Source organism: Streptopelia decaocto (genome assembly GCF_964273445.1).
Source record: "Streptopelia decaocto genome assembly, chromosome: Z".
Classification (NCBI taxonomy): domain Eukaryota; kingdom Metazoa; phylum Chordata; class Aves; order Columbiformes; family Columbidae; genus Streptopelia; species Streptopelia decaocto.
In genome coordinates, this window is record NC_138657.1 from 29,321,508 (window position 1) to 29,341,310 (window position 19,803).

At 38.3% G+C, this 19,803-nt stretch overlaps 1 protein-coding gene across 2 annotated transcripts in view; it reads right to left on the bottom strand.

Annotated features, from left to right (window-relative positions):
* Positions 1-489: 489 nt before the first annotated feature.
* Positions 490-19,803, bottom strand: part of FRMD3 (FERM domain containing 3) — a 155,319-nt gene continuing 136,005 nt past the window's right edge. For both annotated transcript variants that reach the window (XM_082074645.1, XM_082074644.1), the window contains exon 14: positions 490-3,972. In XM_082074645.1, the coding sequence (XP_081930771.1) occupies positions 3,377-3,972 (596 nt within the window). In that variant the 3' untranslated portion in view covers positions 490-3,376. The remainder of the gene's footprint in view (positions 3,973-19,803) is intronic.

A 19,803-nucleotide genomic window follows, 5' to 3' on the forward strand; every position in this document is an offset into this window, starting at 1 on the left:
CTCTTGCAGACTGTACATTTCTCACCAGATGCTTTTGCACTTTCTGAGCTCCCAACCAACTTAATGTAAGGAAGGTCCATCCAGAAGCTGCACAGCTTTACTGGCATAACACTCTAGACAGATCTGCCTATCAAAATGTTGCAGCCATAAGTCTACAGCCAGGGTCTAACTTTAAAAACAGACCTCTCAATTTGTATTTTGTGTGTAGTAAGATTATTTTGGGTCAAATTCAAAAGTCTGACTAACTCTTACATAGTAACTTGGCAAACCATTAGGCCCTTGATTGATGCATCTGAAGCCATGTTAGTAACATCTTACTTTAAAGCACTTTCTTAGTGTTTCTCCAGATGATGAATAAAAAAGGATGTAAAAATAATTGTAAGAGCCCTAAGAAATCTGTACTATATTATGTACCAATCCTCAACAAAAACTACTGTTTGTGAAACATCTTTCATCATAAGAACAGTCATAACTGCAGAAAGCTTATCTCCAGTGTATTTTTATTAGGGATTCCTGCCATCATATCAACATACAAAACAATCAGGATGTTGACATATAGAAATGTGAAATTCACTGTACAAAGATAAGGCTCAAGTTACAGGTATATTTTCCCCTTAGACTCCATGAAATAAAACCATTGTTAATTCTTCCCAGAGTTGTGTTTATAAATGTTAGACAAACCACAAAATAGATTTTAAGTACATAACATTTTACAATATAGTCCAAGCACAGAGAGAAATACACAATACTGCACCTATAGATGCTCCATAATCCGTGTCCATCATCTACTAGACTGCTACTATCTCTGAATATCCCCAGCCATAACTTTTTGTGTGTATTACATGGTCCTGGCCTGTAAATTATAGGACTGTCCTAACTTTCAGTTAAATTACTTTGATAGACCACTGAACATCAGGAAGGAAGGGAAGAATTTTAAAAGGCCAGGTCTGAATGTATGCACACGGTCAGTGAAGGCAGGCAGATGTGCACACACACGCATTTAACCCTACACGAAACCTCACTGCACTGCACATTCTCTGAGATTATGTTCCCAGGCAACTCAGCTATTTTCTGATGGAGTTAAACCAAGCATAACAATACTCCTAATCCTGGAGTGCTGTAATTTACAGGGACAAGACTATATTTTAGAGCATAGGATTTTTATGTTTTTTTTTAATAATGATCAGACTTACACAGGAGCCTGTATGGAACCATGTCTCCATAGTCCAGCAGGATGTCAGCTCTCACAGGCTTCGCCACTTGAAACACCTTTTCTGATACCTTTGTTTAGACACAATGCAAGTGAATAATTTCCTGTTAAGGCCAAATGTCTACTTTAGTTCACTCACCATTTCTATTAGGCTGAATGATTTTCACCTCATGGGAAAGGATCATTTAGCTGCAAGTAGCACAAGAAGAAATACACACCCAAGTAACTAATCAATAATGATTCTTCTGGGGAACAGATTGGCAAGGACAAAGAGAAGATAAAAAAGGTAGTTGTTTAATTTAGCCTTTGTTTTTGGGAAATGAATAGCAACCCAAAAGTTTTCAACTATAAAAAAAGAACTCCTAAGCTCTCTAACTGTTTTGTCTTTTAAAAACTGGAGAAGATTAGAAAGGAAGGAGAAATCCTCTATGGAAATTGCCATTTTGAAACTAGACATTTGTAAAGGCTTACATGAGAAAACCAAGCAAACCTGATTCTCTGAAATCAAAACTAAAGGAACTTATTCAGTAGGAATCAGAGATGTAGTTACAATGTGTTAAATGCACATCTAATAAACCAGCCTAAAATTTATCTCCAATTCATAAATGTCTAATCAAGAGAAAAACTCTAAGGCCAAAATCAGAATTGCCTAGTTTAAATATGGAATATGCCTGCACTAACATCGGGGGGAGGGGAAAGAATAAAAACTTTCTCCTCTTAAATACAATCTCTGTACTACATTTGAGGACCTTAAAATCTTCTCAGCATTGACAGGATTTTACTTAAGTATAGTCTCTAAGCTGTATTGGAATACCTTTAGATATACAAATCCATGTTACACAAAATACCATTAGATCATGTAACTGGGCTCGTAATAACAGGGAAAGAAGGTAAGTATGCTGCTATATGTGAAAGGAAGCATATTAGTATGTGCAGAAAATATGTTGATTTAGAGACTAGTAATAATGGGCATCAAGGATGAAGATGCATCTCAAAGTGTTTAAGCCTTTAACTGTGAGTCAGTATAATATTTTTACATCAGCTGTACAGCCTAATGCTTTGCTTTTAAAAAGGAATACATTTTTCTTCTCTATCAGTACTAAAAGTAGGTCTCTCACCTACTGATTTGGCTAGGCTTTTGGCTTTTTTATTTTTTCTTTTCTTTTCCTTTTTTTTTTTTTTTTTTGTTTTTTTTTTTGTTTGTTTGTTTTTTGGGTTTTTTTTTTTTTTTTTTTTTGGCTACTCACTATTATCTTCTTCCATATTATACACAATAATCTACATTTATACTGAAGACTTGCTCTCTTCCAAAACATACTTGGACTGTCTTGTAGAGACTTTCTACAGCACTGATAAAGTGTAAGACAACCTGACAGGTAAGAGGAAGTGTCATTACTTTAAATTCTGCTAACTTCCCCAAGCTTTACAAATGTGCCTTTCAAAAACTCTTCTCCATACTTGGTGTCCTTTCACCTCCACTGAGCAGCCCCTACTGAACTTGAGTGAACCTTCTATAATTTCCCAAATCACAGTCCCTCTGTATAGAGCTATATTAAACTCATTTCCCAGTCAGTAGTTTAAAAACAAACCATTGCTAAAACACTAAAAATACCCTACATGCCCTTGAGCATTATTCTTACCAATTTGTACATTTAAATAACATCAGAAATTGTATTTTGCTAAAAATTTACCAAAATATTTTAAACACATAAAAATGTAAAAAAAACCCAAACAAACAGAAAGACAAACAAAACCCAAAAACCCAGCATAAACGTTGCTCGTATAGGCATTGGTTAGAAGAGATTGCTGCACTAAGGAGTATATTCAAAAAACTTCTTTCAGTTTCATTTGATTTAGTGTCATGGATCGCAACATGAAGGACAATGAAACTTGTCGTGACCCTGACTTATATGATATAACACGTGAGCAGGAAGTCTGAAACACAATTAAAATAAAACTTATTTTTGGTTATTGAAAGATGACTGTTATAAGCCTGCAACTAAAGGGGCGATTTAAGTATTTAAGGAGAATTTAAGAACCTGACAAGTCTGTAATCAACTGCATATGAAGACAGCTATTGACTGATGGCACCAGGTTCATTATGGAAAACTGGTACTAACTGAAATTTTGAATATAGCCCTTAGTTGTATTGTATTTATTTAAAACTTAAAAGCTGCCCAGCATGTCACAAATGAAGTTTATTTTACAAGCCACCCACTGCCTAAGGGGGCAGTAATATTCAATATGAAACTGCTGAAACTCCGGTGTCTGACGGATTTCATGGAGAAATGAGATTTGAAGGTCTGACTCCAAGAGAACAAGGAGAAGAGGGAACACAAACAACAACAGTCCAAGGCCCACAAGGAGAAGTCTGGAGAAACTCTTCACAAAGGCATTCACCTCTATGTTTCCCATTAGAAAGTCATAGCTCCACCTAAGTGCCCTCCGAGCTTCTTTCAGTTCTTCCTCCTCTGCAATCAAAAATGCATTTTCATCTGCTTCCAGTTCCTCAAATGAATCCGTATCATCTTTCTCATTCTCTACTCTTGGACAGGTATCAAAGAGCATGTCAATTTCATCATCAACAGGAGTGGGCAGCAAGCTGGCACTAGGATTGTATACCAGTTCTGAGATGGTTAAAGGTTCCTCTTTCATCTTCTCTTCCTGTTCAACGGCAGGATCAACATTGTCCCCAGTGTCCTCAGCTGGAGAGCCTGAAGCCACAGGTACTGAAATCTCATCTTCCTTTGGCAGATGGATACCTAAGAAAAAATAAATGAAGATAGTGATCCTAAATTTCTGCCTTCCTGGTGGTAAAACACAGCCTTTTAATAGTATCTAACAGAGGTTGGAACAAAGATTCTGAAATGATTTTGCATATTGAAACCAGACCATACACAATTAGCAAAAACTGGAAAGCTTTTTGAAAAGCTCCAGAGGAGGGCAATGTCTTTTACAACACTGCAGCACACCAGATCTGATTTACTTTGTCTGACGCAGCTATCACTAATAATGGTGTAATGCAAAACAGAAAACAGAACAGCCCATTTTCTACTTACAATCAGACATCTGATATAAATGAACCCCTAGAACATATGTGAATTGGTGACATTTGGTGTAGAAGAACAACAACAACAACAACCTACCTTTATTTCTGTGAGATAAATGAGGAGAAAGTGACTGAACTTGGGAATTTTTAATAGAGCATGACATTAAAAAGAGACAATACATTAGACATTAAAAAGAGACAATACATTATCATTATAAATTCACATTAACAGTAGAGAGGATAAAATGAGAGGAAGTTTGACGCACAGTATGAAGATTAGGTATTGTTGAAACAGAATGAAAATGCCTCACCTCTTTAAAAAGCTCTCTTTCCTTATGCCTCTTTTTTCTTCTGTGAGTACTTTTCATACTCACAGTTTCTCTTCTCCCTTTCCTTTAAATTTGTATCTCTCCCTCACAGAGGAGTCTTTCCTAGGCTAACTGGCATACTTGTTTCTTATGATCCCACTCTCTTCACAAGCTCTCTCCTCTCAAAACTTACTCCCCTTCCTCCAATCTAACACTAGCACAGAAATAAGTCAGGAAAAAAGTCTAGATGTTTTGCAGCTACATCAACATTGCAATGACTGCTGCTGGTCGTCAGTTGCAGGAGTGGAAGGGAGAAGACCTGAGCACAGAGCTGGGACAAACCAACGGGTAAACAGTTTTAAATTTGTCCCATATCCAACACTCATTACTGTCAGCAGATGCCATCTATGTGCAAAAGCAACAGACCACACAAAGTATAATTTAGCACTTCTCATTTTGTGATGTTAAGCATCCTTCCATAGTTTACTAATGACTAATCCAAATGCAACATATAGATAAGGATATAATAGGTAAAACCAAAACAAGGTAATGACTTATCCAACAAGTAACTCAGGAAATTGATGTCAAAGTACTGTGTATAATTCAAATTAGCCCAATTCTTTGATTTCAGTGAAAGGTCTCCGTAAAAGATAGCAAACTGATATCATCAAAGTTTCATTCCAGTTTAGTGTAGTAAAGATTAAGGTTCAGAGACTTAAAAAAAACAAAACAAAAACAACAAAAAAAACAAACAAAAAAACCAAAACGTGGTACATAAGAAAATGTATTCTTACAGAAAAGCAGGTCGTCAGAAAAGCAGTATACCTCCAGTGCCAATTACACTAGACAAACAATGGTTTTCAGTGTGAAGTAAAGGGGTCTCAGCAAGTTCCATTAAAGTTTGCTATTAAAGGATGGTAGACACAGAAAAAAAAATAAACTAACCAAAAGGCCCATTATGGTCATTTGGAGATGAGGAGAATGAAGCATGACCTGAACCATGCTATAAGAAAGACGCATCACTGGTCTGTAAACATATGATGTAGAACAAAACTGAAAAGCGACAATCCCAGTCATAAAGACATCTACAATATAGGAAGATATACAACTTAGACACATTTTGGATCACAATTCTAAGGTACAACTTCAAATAGTAACTCAACTATAACTAAGCAAAATACTGCAAAGAATCTCACTTTGAGATCAGATGCTTTTTCACTTTTATTCCTGAAAGTGTCACTGATTTTTTACATTATTAGTTCTAAAAACGGTAGACAGCATTTACTGTACTGAAATTATTAACTTGGTTTCTGAGATCTACCTTTCTTCCATTTGACTAGATAGCAAAAGAATATTCTTGTGCCATTGGCTACTGATCAGTAAGCTAGCAATAGGTGTAACTACACTTCAGCAAAGCTGATGATACTTACCTTACTCTGGACTTTCTCACTGTTAAAAATTTTGCATTCCTGAATGACAAGGTCTTCCAATTTCTATTTTAAATTCCTTTTTTTTTTTTTTTTTTTTTTTTTTTTTTTCTATCTACCATGGCTACTGTGCTCAGCATAGGACACATCCACAAAAATCTTTGTTTCATAACTGGTACCAGGTTTGTGCACTATCACGTCACTCAGCAGTGCTCTGGCCCTGAGCACATGAGCCAGAACCCAAAATACTCAGTATTTGCAGAAAAAATAGCCAATACACATGACAACTTTGAAGTGCTCCTCCCATCCTTAGCAGAACAAAGGGCTATGCTATGCCTTAAACATCTGGGTTTTGTTACTTTGGGAGGAAAAGATAGATGACACCTCGTCTTCTCTTTCCCAAGGTTTTATGGCCATGGAAGCAGATACCTTGTAAGATACGGGCAATTAACAGTGTTGCTGTGAAAGACCTCATGGCCTAATTGAGATGATAGAGATGAACCATCTGTTGGAGCACCAACTACTCAAAGAAACCACGAACCAACAGCTATACCTGACGGGCAAAACAACTCACTTCTGGTCAGTACTGTGAACTAGTTTCCCCTAGTTTGAAGACCCCAGAAGAGTCTTCCTAATTATCATGAAGAACAAGCAGAGGAAGAAGACAAACCGCCCTCTCCCATCTCGCATGTAAATGAACTGAGTTATAAAACAACCTCAGGCATTATATGAGTTGGTGGCAATGTTAATCTTCAACATGTCCCCCACCTCCAGAGTTGTGGGACCAATGTACCTGTGGAGTGTTGACATCTTTTTCTCTGATATCTTAGTTTTCCTTCTCTCTCTCTTTCTTGAACCTACAAAAGTAATATCATTTTAAGTTCTGCTGCTAAAGTCTTGTTAAGTTTTGCACTATAGTTACTAATTGTTGCCAATCCACTGTTTCTAGAAGGGCTTTTGCTGTCAATGTATTGATAAGTTTTGTGATATTATAACATACTTTCGCAAAGTCACGAATTGCTGTAATTTGTATTCCACCACATGCTTTTAGTAAATTCATAATTGAATTGGACCCCCGGAGTGATTGTCTGTCATTCACTTCGCATTGCCATGCAGAATTACCCACAGTTAACTCACACCTGATCTCATCTGTTGAGTCAAGGCACGTGTCATGTTCAGAGTTAACTCAACCCTCATCTCATCTATTGGAATGGGACAATACAAAGTTAACGTGTTGAAACTTGTAAATTAAATTAAACAAGCAGATTAATGTTTTGTGAGATGGGGCTGCTGCTGTATGCCAGAGTGCCTGACAGTTGTCACAAAATCCCCATGGGACCTCTGCAGTTCTGTTAGCATGTCCTTCACACAATCAAAAGGTATTTTGTAAGTAAGGTATTTGCTAAGGCACCCCAGTTTATAGACCTCCCCAAAACTGGGCGAGCAATGCCTTGTTAATATCTGGTAACTTTAAAACTATACTAAACTTAATACCAGTTGGGATGAAATATCAATAAATGCAACACAAAATCTACAACAGATTACAAACACATCTAAAAGATACAAGAGATGGCAGAAAACCAGCACTTTAAACCTACTTACATTAAATTACTCTTTGAACAAGCTAGCTTGCTCCTTACCTGGCAAGACAACGTTCTGGATTTCCTTCTTAGTTCATGCTTTTATATATCATGTTATATCCACTGCAGAAAGCGTCTTCATTACAGAACACCACCCTCAAGAAGCTTCCCTCGCTTCAGTAGAGCACATTTGTTATTAAAATTAACTTCCCCTTTTAAGTCTTCAAAATGATCCAGATAGATCTCTGCCCCTGTAATTGGTTATCTTTTCCAACTCTCTAGGAGATACACTGGCCATGCGTCCAGGTAGAGGTTACATTCTGGCTAAATCAAACAAAAAAAAACATTTTTGCTCCCTCTCATTTCATCCCTGAGCAAGCCAGATTGCAAAGCTAAACTAGGAAAATAACTACTTTTCTTCCTGGGTTAGCTCTCTGATAGTTTTTCTTCCTGAACTGCCTTGTCAGATATTCTTACAAGCACAGCACACTACCAGGGATGGAAAGGAAGCAGGTGTGCTCCTTTTACCTAGCCAGCAGATTGGCATAGCTGAAATGAAACCTTGTCCTCAATAAAGAAAATGCAGATATCTCCTCATTAATTTAATGTGACTGCCCAGCTATTAATTCCTTGTCTCAACTACTCTGTCCTCTCCTGTAACAGCCATTTCACAAACCCATCACATTTCAGCAGGGAACATGTTTTGTGCTGGAACATATTGTCTACACCAGACTTCACATTAACAAATGTACTTGCCACAGTCATCAACAGGAGGATACAAACTGATTGAAACTAGACACAACCATGTATCAACACTAACAGCTGAGAACAGCTTTGGGAGGATCTTTCTGCAAAGCATAGTGCAATAGCAGCTATTGCTGGATCATCAAATCATACTCTGAGTCATTTGAGAGTGAACTGATGATATCTTAAAATGTAAAAGCCAAAATTTTTAAATGCTGGAGCTCAAAATTAAGAATTAGCAAATATCTTTAGAAATATAAGTACTAAAATCTGATTTTTCAAATGTGCTTTTCACTTTTTCTTAATAGAGAAAAGATAAGTTGAGCCACATAGGCACCTCAATATGGATTAAAGGACCTAATTTTAAACTCCCAAATTTGTGAATCCTGGCCATAGGCCTCTGTATACCTGCTTAGATGCAAGGTCAGTAATATATCCTCATCATGTTTCTCATCATAGAGAGGACAGCTGCAGCTACTGCAAAGAAAGGTCACCCCAATTTATGATTCTTGAGCCTTCTCTCCTTCCCCAGAGTAAATTGCAGCATGCATAACATCCATAGTGAACATAAACAAAAAAGATCATATTAACTTTCATTAGAACTGTATTTTTCTCAAATAACTTGTGATTATCCTGTGGATTGAACCCAGCCAAGGAACCTTTTCAGATCAGTGTTTTCTGAAGGGGTTGTATTAAAATTGGAATGTGTCACAGTTCCAAAGAATACATCAACGTGATACTGTGATACTGTGATCAACGTTATAGCCCACTATCTAGTTTGAGCAGATAAAAAGAATTTTCAACTGGATTATGTGTTCTTAAAATACACTCAGTCAAAGTAACTGCATTTTACATCAGCCAAATACAAGTGTAAAAAAATAATGGTTTAATACAAAAAAATGAAAATTTAGAATGGACATTAACTAATGCTGTTGCAAGCTCATTTGATATTTTAAAAAATTGCATATCTAAAGCTGTTGTTTTCATTCCTTCATGTTCCTTATAATACCACATTTCTCAAGGCAAGGATTGAGGAAAGAATTAGCTACTAACCATGGTCAGTGTAAGCCCATAGCAAAGTTCCAGTCATGTTGCAATATACATATAAGCATTTTGGGTTACTCAGATTTTGACAGTGCCAAAAGACACACGTTTCACATCATTATGGCACATATCACTTATAATGTTTATTCAGGCATAAGAATACCACATTAAAGCACAGAAATTCAAAATCATTCTCCAGTGCACCAAATATTCCAGTGACACAAATTTAAGAAAGGAGCAAGTTTTTCAGATTATTTACTTTTTGAGTAGCCTTCAAGACAGTCAGTTAACTGAAGTAATAAAACCAGGTGAAAAGAAAAGAAAAAACAAACAAACAAACAAACAAAACCAACAACTCCTAAAAGTCTTCCAATGAAAAAAGGGAATGTAAAAGCTAAAGCAAGCCTAGAGCCAATATCCCTTAATTACTCTACAACATTGCTGTAAATCCTTTGTTCCTATTCATGCATAACAATTATTTTGCTATTACCCTTATAAGGCTGTAATTTTGTACCATTTTGGGGGTTAGATTTTGAAAAGTCTATTGTTTCTTTAGTAATAGTTTAAATTTATATTGTGTTTAGATTTAAAAGACTATAAATTGAGTATTAAATCACATTTGAGAAGAACTTCTTCCTTCCATTCTTCATTGTATATTTTTACTGGCAATTTACATTCCATAGACCAGAATCTTTTAACATGTGGTACTGGAATATCAAGTAAATAAGCTCAATTTCATTTCTTATATTACATACCTATAGCAAAAATTTGCTACACTTTTCTAGTAACTGGACAAATTCTACAGAGCCAGAGAGAATTCATCACACCAGTCAAAACTCAGCACTTCCTTTCCACCAAACATCAGGACCGCTCCAAACCTCTAACTTACTGGAGCAGACAGGAACATGAACAGCTGAATAAAACACGAGTTTATAGTAGTCATCTGCTGAGAACATGAACGTGCAGGAGGTCTGACATAAATGCTGTCAGCTGCTACTGCTTCTAAGGGGCCAAAACCAGCAGCTGAGGATTAGCAGGATGAAGGGCAGCCCCAGCTCCATCATTCTTAAGAAGCTGCAGTTGCTGGTAACACAGCACCCCCCCAAAAAATGTATCCTCTGCTTATTAAAAAATTCAATTCACACATGATCTGGTGGCCAGATACATCGCACACAGCTGTACTTACCACACATGCAAACACAGTTACACATCTGTAAAGGCTTTGTATAGTGGAGGAAGAAACAAGTGTGAAGATTTCTTCATTATAAACAAAGAACTGAAAACTTAGATATGGTCCAGAAACAGTGCTGGCAGTATTTCATTTAGATGTGGAAACAAGTAAGGCCAGCCAGGCAGCAATTAGAACAGTTCCTTCCTATCCCTTTGACCACTTCCTCTAGAAATACTGTGTATTCCCTCACTTATTTTCACTGTAGACAAAACTGATTTGTAATGTAAACAGAATGCCATTTTAGAGGGAAGATTACTTTCTTACATGAAGAAAGTGCATGGATGTCACAAATATGTAGGAAAGGAAAGCAGAATCTAGAATTACTAAACTCAAATATTCCACTACACAGGTTCTATATCAAAGCAGGATCTGCATCATGGCCAGATGTCCAGCCCTCAGAAGTAGGAGGCCATAGATCCCTATCTTACCAACTTCCCATGCCCATAGAAGGCACCTGTTCTAGCTTTGCAAGGAGAGCAAATCACTGGCAGTTTATAGTAACTCCTTTTTAGGCAGTGACCTGGCTTTCCTGCTGGCTGTTCCCATTCGGTTTAGTCTTATGGGAACTTGTAGAAGGGAGCAAATCCCTGTCACAGTTGCCAGCTCATATCAGTTGGAAACACTGTGACTCTGCGGCGTTACAGTTTGGCTCCTAGCTGCATCGTGTGCCACTGTCTCCAACCAATATCACAGCTAGTGCAGCCACGGGACACTGTTGCTCTGTTTTACACAGCCTGGAAAGGGTCACCAGAGAGCAGCGAGAGAAGCAAAACAGAGCATGCAGTACAACAGGCCTTCTGGGGTGCCTGTCTCCAACCTCCCTTTGGCCTGGAAGGAGCCCACCCCAGTGAAAAAGCTGAAGGGAGTAGCAGAGAGAGAGAACTGCAAATCATGGAAGCAGGAATGAGAAGGCAAGACACATCTGTCAGCAGCTCAGAGAGAGGAGGTGCTGGTGAAGTGACTGCAGCACCTCAGGGTCTAGCACCAGCCCAAAGGGAGCAAGGCTGAAAAGAGCTGGGCACTGATGTGAAAGCTTAACACCCAAGAAAAGGACAAGTGGGACATTTCAGCATTGCTGCTCAGCTTCGGTGAGCCCTCCCAGCATGGGTCAGCATTGTTCTGAAGCAGCTGCAATTTTAACAGGGCTCTTTCAAGGAGTTATGCCTCCTGCCGCAGGTTTTGCACAAGCTAACTCCAATCCTTGGGTTTCATATGCTGATGTATGGGCTTTATGCATATGTGCACTAAAAGAAATAGCATTTTATAAACAATACTGCAAAATCAAGGCTTTTAAGAACCAATGTAGCTCCAATGCACAAATCTGTTTCTAGACTGCAGTCAGATTAAGCTAGCCAGATCGCTTGTATCTATTTGGCGCCAGCATTTAACCTCTGATGTGTAAGAATACAAAATACATGTAAATGCTAATGCTTTTTCAATTTTCCTACCTATATTTGAATCAAGGGGGTTAAGTGCATTCTTACAGACACTACAGTTTCCCCTGAGTGGTGAATTCATGAAGCAAAACCATCCAGGAGCCGTTGCTACTCAGACAAATCACTGCAAGAAGCAGGTCCTCCCTTCTCTGCTGCACTTAACTGTTTTCTGATTTTCAGATGCTAAAAGTGTGAGAATATTCTGGTCTTTGCCAGAACATTCTCAGTTAATTTTTCTGTAAATATTCATTTCTGAAATGAAGATTCAATACAAAGGCATAGTTTTACACAGGTGCATGGAAACTGAAAATTGTGAACCTGTATATGCAAAAATATAAAATGTAAACAGTACCATAGAAAGCATGGAGAAACAAATTTTGAAAAGTCTTACTTCATTAAGGAAACAGAAACAAATAGATTGATAGAGAGGCCAATCAATCTTTGACAAAGGGATTTGGTATAAAAACAAGGAGAAAACAAAACAAAACAAAACAAAACAAACCACTTCATTTTGATTACTATCCAAAGCAATACTGAATACCTTTTGTTCCTTTGATCGCACTCCTTTTACGTGTAGCAAAAAAAGAGATACAAATCAGACTGCTTTCCTTACCCCCACCCCCACCACGCCGTACTAATATTCAGTATATTAAATTCTCCAGCATCTAGAAAAAAACACCAATGAACTTATGGTCTGGCAACCCACCACACTCAGTCACAGTAAAATGTTAAACTCTATCCACTACCATATTCATTTAATATTCAAACCTGGCTACCAACCTATCTGCTAATTTAAGAACTATTTAGTTTTGTCAGAAATTATCACAGTTTCAAAGTAATTCTCCCCCTCAGTTCAACAGAACTACAAGGGTAAAATTCCAGTCAGTTGTTTGTTATCAATTAATAAATAAATCCACAATTTACATAAGATATTGCAACAAATGTCACTTAAGTTTCATCTCATTCATTCCCCATTTAACTCTGCTCCTGTCAGTAATTCACCCTTATTCTCTGCTGTACTTGATGTAACATTGTCATTCACACTACAGTTCTTTTACAAGAGACCACCACTAGCATAATGAACTATGAGGAGCTAAAAAAAAAAAAAAAAAAAAAAAAAAGATTTGAGCAAAATAAATGTAAATTTACCAGCTCCTCTGGCTGTGATCTTGGAGCCATGCCGCAGTAATCGAATGCACACTTCCTTGTTGCAGTGGTTAACCATCCGTAAATGAATGCTTCTCTTGGTTTGGATTTTTACAAGACATTTCACCATTTTGGCTATTAATTCTTCTCTCAAAGTCTTGTAAAGGCTCTACCCATACCAGCTTTGACCTTTTATTGAGTTCCCACTGAGTTTTAAGAGACTACCACAAGTCACCCTCAATGAATCAAATGACAAGCTTCTAACATGGCCAACAAAAATATCCCAGCAGGGAACAGAATGAGAGGTTATTTTTAAACATTTCCAAATGCCTCATAATGTACAATACAAACTTCCACAGTGTCCATCTCAGCTAGCAGTTGCTAGCATAACAGCTGAACCACACACACAAGCATAAAAGTATCCAAGGGCATCAAAACACAACATAGCATTTAGTGTCTGTTTTTCACAGAACAAAATGACACTGGCCATTTTTCCAAAAAAACTTCAATTTGGCCACTGATGTCTGTTTCCCACCACTGCCTGGAAAGTATTTGTGGAAAATGTATAGATACAAAGGGAAAAATCCTATTATGTGCTTACAAACCTTAGTCACAGGGCAAACCAATGGGATGAAAATGCTCTCATTTCAAGCCTAGACTCAAAGCTGACCTGCCTGTATATAAACAAGAGAAAAAATTCTTAAGTTTGGGAAAATTGTTTCTCTTTGTGTATGGGCTCCACTTCCTGCTTGTGGACAACTACTGGACACATTCATATTGATCAGAAAGAAGCGTAGCTTCAGAAGGCTGGGTACTTCTCCGTCCCCCTCCAGCAGAGATATGCGGGCTCCTAAAAAAGGCATGACGCAGATATACTGGCTGCTGGTAACGTGCTCCAGCTGCGAGCTGAAATGCAACCATGTGCACAGAATCACACTGTCCTAGCGGGAAAGGAGCTCTTACTGGGTCCTCTGAAACCACAGAGAAGAGATAAACTGGAAGGAGTGTACTAGGGCATGGGTAGTCTCTCACTTCCCAGAATACTTACCTTTAATATTTACAACACGTTGTACCATCTGAGTCTTCATTACCAGACGTCCTTGCTCCCTCTGCACCATAAAATCAATGATGTGCATGCGAATATGTGGAAAAAAGGGGGCAGGGGAGTGAGTCCTGCAAAGCTGTATCTTACACTAAGTGATTTCTCCTATGAAAGACATCTGCTTCAACAGAGCTTTCAGAAAGCATCTTGATGGTGGCTCCTTTCCCCTGCCTAGCCCATATAGTATGAATATCCAGCAGTACTCCTTTTTACTCCTTCCTACTGCAGGGAAAACAGTCCTCTTCTTGCTTTCCTTCTCTGCAAGCACTTCCTTGTGGGTGTGACCAAAGATCAAGTGCCCCTTTACTTTTTATCTCCATTTTGTCTCCATTTCAAAAGTAAGATTCTGTCTGCTGTTCTCATCTTTATTCTCATAACTGTTGTAGCAACCAAAAGATGATCATTAAAATCTCTACTAAAATGGGTTGAATTTTCACTGCATACAGCTACCAAAACTGGAAAGCACCAATTCTTACAGAAGTCTAACCACCAACATGTTCAATAAGCAAAGGAAAGCCTAATTGAGGACACAAGTGTCACCTGGACAAGACTGTGAATGATTTCTAACAGGAGCACATTCATCTCAGTGAACAAACATGTACCATTTATGTTTCATGTCACCGAGCTCATGCGAAAGAGAAATGACTGAACAATTTCAAGTCACTGCCCACAAACCATGTATACAAAACTAAGGGAGATAATGTTGAAATCTTGCAGCTGAGGCAGCAACTCTCTGCCTCTAGTACTAACTCTCAGCAAGTAAGGAACAGGCTCTGTCTCCTGAGAGGAAGATGACTTTCCATGACCTGACATGGGCAGCACACCCTGAGTAATGGGTGGAAGACATATTTCAGCAAAGATTTTCCAGACACGGAGCTGCTTCTGTCTTGCAGAGCTGCCCAGGACTTTCTCTGTGCAGAAGAGACCCAGCAAGGCCATGGGTCCACTCTCAGTAACTTGTTTTGCAGCTCTTGTCACTCTCCTCCTTCCTAAACTGCTAGTACAGGTATGACAGAGCTGAAAGGCTAACGACTAGTGGGAACTGTGGCAGAGAGACCTTTAACATTCATGTCCTGTTGCAAAGGAGGCACAAAGCAGCAGATGGTTACATGACTTCTCTTGAAATCAGAAAGTACAGTTCGCAAAAGCAAAACTAATACCTTCCCAAATCCAGAAAACTAAAACTAATAAAACACTCTCCAAAACTAGTACCCTTCCCCAGCCAGTGAAAATCGTGAATAGAAAATTTCTATTCAGGCGTAACAATTTTCATGTATTTGTGAAAAGGAAGCATATCACCCTTCTTCAGATTTTAGAGGTAATTTATTATGGTGATGGGGAAAATGTTGTTTAGTTTGTAACAAAAGTAGATACGGGCCATGGTAAACACCTGGAAACCTGAGAATTTGTAAATAAGTTACAAAGGAAAGCTGGCAGAGCTAATGGTTGTTGGTGCTAAGCATTTTATCTTGAAGTAAAAGGTTTTTCTGTAAAAAACGTTGTTTCCAGACCTTGTAGGGCTCAATTACCGTAAAACCAAGTTAGTTGAGCACAGACATGATGATGCACACAGTGATGTTAAGATCTCCTAAGGCCAGAACACTCTTTGGGAGACTCCTAGAAACTTTCAAGACAAAGTGTACAGTTGCAGGAGAAACTTAAGATGACCAGACTCATTTCATAAATGAGAGAAGGATCTCAATGTTAAAAAACTACCAAAAAAATAGTAGAAAATTCCATCAGATACAACCTGACCTAAGGATGCTCACTTTGTGCTCTAATGAATTTAATGGAATATTAGAATAAATTAATTTTCTCTGCAGACCTAAATCTAAAAATAGAACCACTAATTTATTTAGAAATGCCACTAAGAAATCTGATGACCTCTTACATATTACAATTTTTGTTATCATACATACACACAGACACAGCAGGTACAATCAGCTAACAAGAGCACTGCTTCCAATTTCATGGGGAAAAGCTGTTTGATGCTACATGATACAAGATGTTTCATGATTGTCTCTATCTGATGTATTAAGATGAATTGTGCCTCATGTACAGCAGGCATGATTTTAAAAATATGAATGTTTACAAACTGTGTATGCATTCTACCCACAGAAAGAGCTAGCAATAAGCCAATAACTTTTTTCCCAATAAAAATTAAATATAACAACACTAAGCTGTGCCCAGGAAAAAAAAAAAATGGACTAGATAACCTTTTACAGTGGTTATTGCTGTACAAACATAACATGCAAATAGATGCTTAACATTATTTCGTATCTTATTAACATATTTTTAATATTTTTTCATATTATTATTCACAAGTGGCCAATTTTTCATGTGTGGCTGTCTAAGCTGTACCCACAAAAGCTCCATATGCATCTGCTCTATAACCTAAGCTTACACAGATGAGAACTCACATTCACACACACACACACACACACACACACACACACACAGTCAACTAGACTGGTAGTAGCTGGTGAATGCTCATTCCCATACATGCTTGTAAGGTGCAACAGACTCCACACTATAAAGTACAGATATGATTAATGACAGTTAATTGCCATTTAGATAATATTTCTTATACTTGTGTGACACACAAAATAAGTTTGCTAGAGGATTAGAGCTCTCTGTACACAACTCAGATGCACAGGCATACAATTTCTTAAGAAAAATAATTCTTAAAAGATCAGTGGGGACATCTAAAAAGTGTGTAACTCTCCAGGGAAGAAAAAAGTTGAGAAGCACGGACTTTAAACAGGAGGAATTTAGAATAAGCCTGTGCCATCAACTTTCTTATTTAAAATACAGTATAAGGTAGATCAATCAACAGAATAACTGAAGCACACTACTTTCACTTTGATTGCTCCTAAGGCGCAAGTCAGTGTCACCAGGAAAACAACTCATGTATGAAACCTGAGCACACAAGTATCGAGTGGCTTAGAAGAAGTTTTCATCACTTTGTCAAAACCACATTAATATTCGGTAACTCAGAGGTGTGGTTTTGCTTAAAAAAAAAAAAAAAGGCTACTCAAATACATAAAGCTCTGATAGATCTGGTGTTGGGAAATCCAAATACAATTATCTACTACCTGCAAAATACTTGCCAAGTGATCAGGACACGTAATAACCTGTCTCACCCAATCAGATGGTGAAAGAAGGCAGCCACACAATTCCTACAGCAATAGCAAAAGTAATACAACGTGTTCAACTGCACATGGAGCAAGGACCACGAAAACGATAGGACTATTCAGAAGGACAAAGATGAATTTTGAAATCACACTTCTGGATACACTTAAAACTTTTGTAGCTAAGTGTCTTTCAGGTTCAAAAGGTAAAAATTCTCTCTCCAAGCATACCTGACACTGAAACATAAAACCTAATTCCATGCGATAACCTTCTAAGCACCACAGTAATTTTATGGTTGAATCTTTACATTATCACACGTCTTTCCTCTTCCAAAGATAGAAAGGACATTAGTGCAAGACAAGAGTCAGTAATGAGGAATGTGAAAGCCTGAAAAACCTTAAGCAGTAGCAGCAAAGCACTGAGAGATGATCTGCAATCTACTCTTGCATAAGTGTTAACTGCCAAAGTAACTACTACAGTGATATCATGGACATTCTGTATCTTTCTTCCCACAAACAGTGGTCTTCTATGACCATGTTTACTCAGCATACCCTTTCTTACATGTCTGCTAAACCACTGGACAATTTGGGCTTTTTTGGAGGACAGCTTTGTTTCAGTATGATACCCAGAATAGATTTTAAGATAGAATTTCATTCAGGAGAACGGCAGGGCTTCAGTTGTTTTTCAACATTTGGCTGCATCGTGTTTATTTTACATCTGGAAGGATTATCCTAAGGCAGGCTGAAGCTGCTCAAAATCCTCTGTAGCCTCTGCTATCTCCATCTCAAATGGCTTTGATCCCTGGCAGTTACGAAGTAATTGGCACAAAGTCTTCCCTCTCACCTGGCAGTTTCTGTTTAGCTTAGTTTTATACTGTCCAGGCTCAGACAACTCAGAGTTCATATCTCCAGAAGTTTGAGGAAGCAGACGTATTTACTCAAGACACTGAAGCCGCTATATTTTTGGCCATGTATTTTGCTCATAACATATACAGCCAATTTAGAATTAAGAAGTTAAAAGACAAAGCTGTGCACTCTCCTGAGTCTGCTCAAGGCATGCACAGCTGACAGTGCCATTCTAGCCAGCTCTGCTAACAAGTTGCTTTGGCCCAGCTACACAGCATAGTGCAGCACCATGTGAACATTTTGGCCATCTGGAGCTGGAACATCTGTATGCATACAGGGGCACCTTGCAGAAATATGAGCGTGGGACATAGAAGCTGCCTTAGCCAACTCACTCAGCTGAGGGACGTCTGACCTAGGCAGGGCTGCACCATGACCTCAACAGCATCTGTAGGCTCTCTGGAAAGCACCCCAGTGTCCACCCCCACCACAGTCCCAGACGTTTAGATAGATGCCAAGGCTGTTTCACATGTGTAGCACACTAAAAGCTGTTTCCCAGTGTAGATGAGTCAGTTCCAGGAGTGGCTGCCTTCCCTCTCCACACCTCCTGCCCTTACCTATCACAAGACCTTGCCCGACCCAGTCTGATCAGCCACTTAACAGCTGAGTCAGCCAGTTGTGAGACACTGTAGAGTTAAGGGGTTGTTGGTTGGAATTTTTAAAATCTTTTATTTATTTATTTATTCTCCCAGTTCACCGTGGGGTGATTAGTGCTGGTGCAAGGGAGAAGATGGTAATCCATAGAAGCAGATTGAGTGCATGTGAGGAAAAGAGACGGCATCAGTATCAGGGAGCTGAGAGATCAGTTCAAGCTGGCATTTGATAATATCGCCAAGTTCACTGCAGAAAAATACTGTAAAAGAGCTGAATATTGTTAACTTAGCAGCTGGTGGTATTTAACTATGCATAACATATTCTACAGGAAAACCACCAGCAAATATTTCTATTAAATCATAGCAGTAACAACAACAATCTGGCTGACTAAAACAAAACATGACTTTCAAACTTATGTAATACACACATTTGAAACCAGCACTCTCTGGTGAGTCTATAGCAACAATAAGTCAGCAGTTTCCAAAAATGGATTTAATTGCTTAGCGTTCTCAGCATGGCACAGCAGTCTTACAAGCAGCAAGCTGTTGTTACCCTGCAGCGGCAACAACTGCCTAGCAGGAACATGGTGTTGGTACATGGCTGCCAGAAAGTGAATTCTCAGATATGGGTATTTCACAGCAGAGGTAAACAAGTAATTATTAAAATTAACTACACATCATATAGCCACTACTAGGGATTGTAATAAGCTAAGTATACAGACAATATAATTTACTCTGTTCTTACTACATTCACTATTGAAACTCCAAAGTATGAACAAAACATGTTAATATGACTCCTAGAAAATGAAATTAGGATGTACTCCCATGAAAATGAACGTACTTGCTCTGCTGTTTTCTGTTTCCCATTACTTTACCACACCAAAGCAAGAGCACAGGTC